This window comes from Orycteropus afer, unplaced genomic scaffold (genome assembly GCF_000298275.1).
Source record: "Orycteropus afer afer isolate SDZICR_OR568_19922 unplaced genomic scaffold, OryAfe1.0 scaffold00032, whole genome shotgun sequence".
NCBI classification, from domain to species: Eukaryota; Metazoa; Chordata; class Mammalia; order Tubulidentata; family Orycteropodidae; genus Orycteropus; species Orycteropus afer.
Window position 1 is genome coordinate 5,872,209 of NW_006921619.1, and position 8,970 is coordinate 5,881,178.

General features: G+C 45.6%; 1 protein-coding gene across 1 annotated transcript in view; it reads right to left on the reverse strand.

Annotated features, from left to right (window-relative positions):
• PARL (presenilin associated rhomboid like) overlaps window positions 1-8,970 on the reverse strand; it is an 83,302-nt gene that overhangs the window by 8,926 nt on the left and 65,406 nt on the right. The window contains exons 8-9 of the mRNA XM_042780291.1: window positions 8,034-8,135; window positions 7,799-7,896 (exon numbers count right to left, since the gene is read on the reverse strand). Coding sequence (XP_042636225.1) covers window positions 7,799-7,896; window positions 8,034-8,135 — 200 coding nt within the window. The remainder of the gene's footprint in view (window positions 1-7,798; window positions 7,897-8,033; window positions 8,136-8,970) is intronic.

Genomic DNA, 8,970 nt, shown 5'->3' on the forward strand with positions numbered 1-8,970 from the left:
TTCCGCGGTCCCCGCGCCTCCCCCGCCGGCGTACCGCCCCCGTTCCCCGCCCCGCGCCGCTGCAGCGCCGCCCCCCGGCCTGAGGGTGGGGGGAGCTGGAGGGGGGCGCGTTGAGAGCCCCGGCCGCCGTGTGCGCAAGGCTGCGAGGCGCGGGAGCAGGGGCCAGGGAGAAGGTGACACAGCCTCCAGGAGGCACCAGAAACCTCCTGGAGTGATTTACGAGTGTCCAGTTCGAAGAATAGCTCATAATTTAATCCAAAGTTTCCTAAATATTATAAATAGAACCTGGCTTCGCAAAGACTGAGAGCCGGCTGGCGACTCTGACTTGCTGATGGCCCTAGGCGGCTCCCGGGCAGTCCGCGCGCCTGGAGGGTCTCCATTTAGTCTCGCGGACAGGTCTATGCCGCTGCATTTGACATTAGTACCGCGGGACTCACACGCAGAGGGAGGTGCAGTAACGAGGGGTCATGGGGAAAACTTGCTGTCCCCCTTCCAAGAGAATAAGTGTGTGAATCAACCTGTGAGGCACCGCCTATTTGCCTTTACGATGATAGTCTAAGGCTGTGCCAACCAATCCAGTTTTCATTAAGAACTAACGTTAGTCCTCGATTGACCTTTTCCTGGGTTCTGAAATCCCTATTACAGCATTCTCACAAAGGCTTGAGTTATAAATCTGCCACAAAAGCTCAGCCACTCTTGTAAACCAACCCCTCTCCGCCCCCCCCCCCGCAAAACACACACACACACACACACACTCTCTCACTCTCTCCCCCCCCTACTCCTCTGCATTCATTATTGTTTCATTGTCCAGCTATGTTTGGGTAATTGATAAAAACTGTTTAATTCAGGACAGCGTGTTAGATTGGTCACAGTCTAAAGGATTCCTGAATATTTTACATATGCTCTGGGTGGGCACTGCAGACTTAGTAATTACTAAGAACACTATTCAAACAGCATTAATTACCTAGAGCTACATCTCTCGAGGCTATACTTGGAAGGTATCCAGCCTGCACCTCGGGGGAGAAGACTGCAGTATAACCCTGGCCAGTCAGAATACAGATTCATCTCCCAAACTGTTGCCTGTCTTAATCTGAAGTCACAGCAAAATGACAGAACGCCTGCTCTGACGTGGCAGTTCAGCTGGCAGGCCAGGTCATGGCCTAGCTGGCCGCTGGTGGGGCTGTGCGGGCACTAGATGGCTGCAGGCCATCTTGGGCCCAGAGTAGGTTGCCTATCTGTGGCCTCAGTGTGCCAGGCCCTGGCTTAGCCACCCCAGGAGAGTGTTTGGTCAGTGAAATACTCACTCTGGCAGAAAAAGAGAGACGCTCTTCTTGTTCTCATTTCTTCATCTATCTAACAATAGCTAACGAGTACTCACTTAACTCCTAGGCTTAATGCTGAGTGTTTTCAAGAAGTTTAGTGTAGTGGGTGACAGACATACAATGCATAATACAACCAGACAATGGCAGAACAAGAGGGACGCGGAAGGCTGGACTTGCTCTCTGTAGTGAAGGCAGGGAGCCGGGTTGGGCTGGAACAGGAGCTATGGGGAATAAGCGCTCAGCCACAGATAGCAGAGGCTGACCGGAGAGCCTGGGTTACCACACTGAGTTTATGTTTGTCCAGGTGACAAGGAATGACTGAAGTCTTTTTAGCACCCTGGTGGCCAGATGGAGAAATACAGGGTTTTAAGAAACCAGCTGGGAGAAGTCTCAAGAGTTCAAGTTAGAGATGAGGGAGTGAGGCACTGGGAGTGGGGAGGAGGGGCAGATTCTAAAGCGAGAGGTGAGAGGGAACTCTAGAATGGCTTCCAGGGTCCTGGCTTCAGTGACTGGCCAGGTGTGACATGTGAGGCGCCTGCGCAGCAGAGCCCCAGCACAGGAAACCATACCTGGCAGGCAGCAGACACGATTACTAAATTAGGGTACAGAGCTCTTCTGGTTAGGGCTCAGGAATCGGGAGGTAACAATTAAGGGTGCATTCCTGGGGACCCCAGACACTTAAGAGGCTGGTAGAGGAGGCTGCAGTAGAGCCCGAGAGGCAGGAGAGAATCTTGGGAAGTCAGAGTTTCAGGAAGGCAGTGATCAAGCGTGAGAGCCAGCAAAGCAGCCAAAATAAGAAATTAAAACACCCTATTAAACTGTCAAATTGAAAGTGCTAACATTTGTCAAAGCCATGAACAGCAGAGCCCATGCTGTCAGGGCTAGGCCACCTCCGAAGGCCACTCACGGGGAAAATGGTACTTGGCTGTTCAAAGGCTCCAGCATGGAGGGATTTTATGGGCAGAGAAGAGATCAGGGCCCTGACTTTCTAAACATTCCTTTCCTAATCATTGCAGAGCAGGGAAAAGATACATGTCTTCGTTACCTATTTTCCTGGGCTGCAAGACAGGAACTTCATTTTGGACTCTACCATGGAAAGTCCATGTGAACCAGCCTCCCGTTCCATCTCTGAAAACACACTTTGCCTCTTCTTTGTATCGCAGTGTTGTTAGCATCACAACCCCTTCAGAAATGTCAGCACAGAGCAGCGTGAGCTTGAGCCATCACTCCCCTTCTGCCCCCACAAGTCCCCTGAGCAAAATGAAAGCTGGATTAAAAACATTCTTTCTGCTGGAAGTGACGCTAGAATAGAATCCTTATTATAGAATAAAATAGAATGTCTACTTGGTAAGCATTCTTACTTGTTCTTCACAGTGGAGCAGAGTCCAACTTGGTGGAAAAGGGGTACGAAAAAATCCCAAATACTGGACAACTGCTATATGCTGGGCACGTGCTGCCATTCAATGCTCAGCAGGCTTGAGAGGTGGCACAGTCACTATTCTAGCTCCTCAAACCTGGTACCCTCACCCAGCACCACCCAATGTGGGCGAGTCAGCCAGACCAAGCTGCCCTCCCCAGTGCAAAGACGTAAGATTCTGTATAACCCCTGGAGACCACCAAGAGTTTTTACTGTCCTAAAAATCTTTTGAAGAAAAGTTAAATTCTCAAATTGCCTTTCCTAGAATGAATTCTCAATCATGATGTCAACAAGTGGATCCCACTCCAGTAAAGTGATGAGGCCCACTGTGTGCTATTTCAGTAAGATGTTTCAATTAGAAACCTAGGACACAACTGGGCTCAAACTGGAGTTTGAATTTATCCACGTCACTTCCTTTTAACCCTTAATTTAGTTACAATTTTAACCTAGAAAGCAAAACCTAAAAATAGCTTTTTTAGATGCCACTCATTGCCAGAAAACATTACCTTTCCTGGGAAAATTTTAAAAATACCACAGCTGTTATTTCTGACCAGGCCAGAGAGAAAATACTCTTAACTATCAACCAATCAAGGAGAGGATTGTTGTTGTTGTTGTTGTTATTTGCCGTCGGCCCTGACTCATAGCAACCCCTCCTTGGGTTTCCGAGGCAGTATCACTACAGAAGTAGGATTGCCCAACCTTCCTTCCGAGGAGTGGCTGGTGGGTTTGAACCGCCAGCCTTCTGGTTAGCAGTCAAGTACCTTAGCCACTATGCTACCAGAGCTCCTAAGGAGACGATAAGCAAGGTTAAGTGCTTTGCAGAGATGCCAGAGGGCCCGTGTACGAGAACAAGAGCCCCGAGATGACATCCAGTCTTGAAAATGTGCACTCTCACCAGGTTCCTGGCTCACTAACCCACATCAAATGCAACAATTAAAGTAAAATTTCTAAAGCTGCATTAGTGCTCTTATGAAGAGAACACATACCCTCTGATTAAAAACTAAATATAAACCTTTATTTCACCAACTCTGTCATAATTCACTTTTTAATAAGGGCATGTATTGACAACATCATTTAAAATCCTGGGAATGCAAGATGCTGGGCGTCCTCCCGGCAGAAGCAGAGACGTGGGGACTCCAGGGCCAGTGCAGTGTTTCAGGCAGCACTGACCAGATGCAGTCTTGTCCAACCCTGGGTTTACTTAGAGCCACCTCCTTTTTTGGGGCCATTAGTCCTCATTTCATGCCAAATTTTCACCAGAGGCTCCCTGTTCTTCCAAATGAGTTCGTGACCATAAGTAATGTACCATCTGGGGAAAAGAAAAACAAAGCCAGTCCAGTATTCAAACGGTACCATGAAGTTAAGAAGCTGACATTTTTAAAAACTAATGCCACTACTCTTTATTAAATTCTTATCAAAACAGCTGATTAAGTTATTTAATGTAGATAAATGATTTAACTTTAGTATACATAGCATGCTAAAAGGTCAAAATAGGATGGGAACGGCCTAGAATGTGAATACTCTGAAGAGCACTGGTGCTTCACACACACTGTGCTGCTCCTTACCCTGCAGGGAAGTGCCATGTCCCTTAAGTTCCCACTGCCATCAAGTCGAATATCTGACTCATAGTGACCCCCATAGGGATTCCAAGGCTGTAAATCTTTACAGAAGCAGACTATCTCATCTTTCTCCCATGGAGCAACTGGTGGGTTCAAACTGCCAACCTTTTGGTTAACAGCCCATTAACCACTGCACCACCACAGTTCCCTTTTTCCCCTAGGTTAGACATGAGGAAACAAAGTCTACCAGTGGCCTCTGACTCAAAACTGACTCATGACAACTCCAAGCATGTCATAGTAGAACTGTATTCTATAGGGCTTTCAAGGGCTGACTTTTCAACAGTATTTCTATGCCTTTCTTTTGAGTGCCACTGGGTGGGTTCAAACCTCCAACCTTTCAGTTAGCAGCCAATGGTGTTAACAGTCTGCTCCTACCCCGGGGCTCCAGGACAAGTCTGAGAGAAAGTAACTTGCCCAAGGTGCTAACAGTACCCAGAAGGTCCTCTTTCCTCCTCTCTGCCCACCCTTTAAGATATACTTTGCATCTCACAGACACCTGACTATAAAAAGGTTCTATTTCAATTTCGATTGGTATCAAAATAGCAGTTTAATGTTTAATAATTTTTTAATGTTCTTAGCGTGTATCTTTTACTTTAAAGTGCTTGAATTACACTTTAATCATATTTAATCACTGTAACCAGTAGCTATAATGTACACTTGTTGTTGTCAGTTGCCATCGAGTTGGCGCTAACTCAAAGCGACCCCATGGACAACAGAACGAAACACTGCCCAGGGTCCTGGTCCTGTCCCTCTTCCTAGTCAGTCTGGAAGCGCCGCTGAAACCTGTCCATGATGGGTGCTCCTGCTGGTATTTGAATTACCAGTGGCACAGCCTCCAGCCTCACAGTAACACACAAGCCAGCACAGTTCCACAAACTGACAGACGAGGGGTGGGATGTACATTTAGTGCTCAGAAAATATAGCCGAAACCTGATTAAAATACAGTCACCATTATAATGTTGGAAAATAGAGAAAAGTGCAAAGAGAATAATCAGCTAAATTCACAGAAAGAAAAAAGGCCTGTACAAAAACAAACTAACTAATAGGCATATATTGAAATTCTTTGGAGCTTCAAGTCAAATTCTGTGGTAAATTTAGAATTAGAGGAAAAGGATCATCCTAAGATTCAAGTGTAACTGTAAAACCCTTGAAAGAACAGAATCACTTGTTAGGAACCCTTCGTTAAGGAAGAGTTTTTTACCTTCTTATTTTTAACCTACTTGTTTCAGTCAAAAAGTTAAATGGTATATAATCTTACAGGGACATGGTAGGAGTATGCTCACAAATTCAAATGTAACTAGCCATTTGGTTAAAATAAAGCTAGAAGAATACTTGAACAACAAGTTTCTGAGGCGTCCTTCTGAACAGGCCAACGCTCAGGGTAGCTGCCAGCCCTGCAGCCAGGGTGGCCCTGGGTAACGATGCTGCCTGAGCGTCCCAAAGCAGCCACCTCATCTGTAAAACGGAGGACTTCACAGGATTTGAGAGAATTCACTCAGCTCTCAGCTCTAGGATCCTATGAGAACCAACGTCCTTAGCCTAGACACACAGCAAATACTCGATATATATAAATATATATTATTCAACAGCACAATATAAAGACTAGAGAATTTCATCAGGCACGTGAAGTCAGGGAAATGTGCAGGTGGATATGAATGAAATCTTTACCATCAACAAAACAGGAAACTTTAACTAAATGAGAAAAGAGAGAGACAGAGTTTAGATTTAGGTTTCTAAATCTAGGTTAAAGAGGTTATAAAAGATGAATTCTGATTTTGACTGAGATCTAATAAGTGAAGAGGTGTTGAAACTACAGATAGCAAAGAGAAAGGGATTCTCTGTCAGATCCTGAACTTTCAAATGCATTTGATCTGGTTATTTTCAAGATGGAAGAAAAAGGCCATCTAACTATAGTTCAGAAAAATAAAAACCTACTGAGGAGAAGACCCTTTAAGTATACATGGAAGGATCCAAACAAGTATCGTGTTCATGAAACATAAATAACCCTTTTGCCTAAGTGATTACGTTTCTCCTACTATAATATCAGGTCAGTTTCTACTATTTATAATGTGCTGCTTTTAAAGCTTGAGCTCACATATGCTATTCTTTAATCATCACTGGAAATTATAAATGGCATAATGGCATTTAGTTCCACCGCCTACTGGGCAAAACTGCTCCACTTAGAATAGATTTTTCTTTTCTTTTTTTTAAATTAAAAACTTAAGTTTTTATTGTCATGAAACAAAGCAAAACCAAGTAAAGGCCGAAAGCAACATTTATGTGAAGAAAAGCTAGGCTGCCAGGGGCTCCGGTGCCTCTGAGGGGGCACTGCTCTGCTGATGGGCTCGTGGCCTACGGGCCGGGGAGTCCTGAGCTTCCCATTAGGACGTTTCCATGACAGAGTTGCTGCTCAACTCCATGTGTTAGGCAGAAGCCCACTGTCTGAAGCACAGATGGAACATCTTATAACCACAATGCCAACTATACTCAGTGTGGTGCACTGGGGGTTGGAAGGACTGTGGGCCTCTGCTCTGCAGCTAAAGAGCTATGTGACCCGGGGAAGGTGACTTCTGAGCCCCAGTTTCCCATCAGTAAAATGGAAGTAAAGGTAGTATAACACACAGTAAGCCAGCTCAGCACACAACAGATGCTCAGTAAGTAATGACCGTTGTATTCTGGTCCCTAGCGTCTACTTCAGCCACAGTGTTCAGGACACACTAACTGCAGGCAGGAAATGCTCTGCCCACTCAGCAGGTGTGCATGGCACTGTGCAATGGAGGTCAGTGGCAGCGGCTGGGCACTAGGCGGGGGAGATGAAGGCAGGAAGGTACGTGAGTGCGGAAGGGGGGATGATGGTACGTGTGGGGGCCAGGGAGCTATTAAACAATGTTCTACTTAAATTTAAAGGAGCTCTGGTGGCACAGTGCCTAAGGCATTTGACTGCCAACCAGAAGGCTGGAGGTTCAAACACACCAGCTGCTTTGTGGAAGGAAGATGGGGCAATCTATTTCCATAAAGATTTACTGCCTCAGAAACCCAATAAGGGGGGTCGCTATGAGTAAGAAGCAACTTGATGGCATTGAGATTGAATTATTTTTTATTTTACTTTTTTTGGTATTTAACTTTGTATCAGAACAGCAGTTTAATGTTTTATGGGTCTGGGCATGATGACAGTCAGGAGCTGGGGTGACAAAGTTCAGGGAAGCGCGACGAAGGCAGACTCTCTACAGTGACTGAGGAGGGGCAGCACTGCAGTCAGTGCCTGCTCACAGCCCACCTCCCATGGGGAGACTGGGGAGGGGCAAAGCAAGCTGTGCTGAGGCAGCTCCACCCTCCCGCCGCACCTGTTCTACCTCATCTCATAGCTGAGGCCTTCCCTGGGGGCCAGGTAGGGAGTTGATGCCTTAGGAGGCAGTTTCAGCAAACGTACACTCACTTACATGCCAAAGAGAGCTCCCCCAAGATGTGCTGCATGGTCAAAAAACTTCCATCCCAGGATCATTCCTGCTGTGTCCATGGCAATAATGGCTTTTAGGGCCTGCAAGTCAGCAAGAGAGAACAGAACTGCTGTGGCTTTGATTCCTCCAGCACTGACATTTCTAAGAAAGAGCAGCAATTCAGTCAGTGTAAAAATACCACCTAGTTCAGAGAAGTTCACTTCATGGAAATACTCACGTTCCCTGCCGTAAATGTGAACATTGGAAGGAAGATAATGGCGAGCCTCCCTTCTGGGATCTTGGTGCAAACAGCTGCAAGGACCGTCATGATTGCACCTGACTGCAAGATGACACATTAATGAAAACATGAACACTCTCAGTGTGCAGCTGCAGAGTGATAAAAATGTCTTAGTGACTAAAATGTTTTTTCAGAAAGTTTATATGCCACAAATTTCTAGTTAAGCATAAAGCTTAAAAGCTTTCAGTTATATACAAAGTATCAAGTAAAGGGCCCCATGTTGGTCATGCAACATAACTGGGAAGAGGTTTTACACAGCAGCGAAATGTGCAGCAACCAGCATGGAACTGTTTAATGAACATCAGGGGTGTTCACATTAAGTGCTTCACATTCATCTTTTCATTCAATGACTAAGAAAGCACTTCTCAACCTTCCCCAACAAAGTTCTCCCACCACAGAGAATCAGCATACATTTGCCTAAAGAAGTCCAATTGCATGGAATTCTTTTACAAGTACAGTATTTAATCTTAAAAATTCATGTGATATTTGCATTCTACTTCATTTAAAAAAAAAAAAAAAACTGAACATTTTCCTTAAAGCATCTGAGCACATGTCAGGCTCCAGGAAGACCTGCCATGATGGTGCCTCCCAGGGACATGTGTGCACATGCCTGTTTGAGAAGCACTTGCCCCAATAATATCCGTATTACAGACTAAAATTCAAAGACCCTTAATCAATAAATTGGTCGTTTCATACTATATTTTAGCAGTTACAATCTCCATGTAGATACTTAGAAGTGTTAAAAAGCAAAGGTGTCACTTATGTGAAGAAAAGCTAGGCTTCCAGGGGCTCCGGTGCCTCTGAGGGGGCACTGCTCTGCTGATGGGCTCGTGGCCTATGGGCCGGGGAGTCCTGAGCTTCCCATTAGGACGTTTCC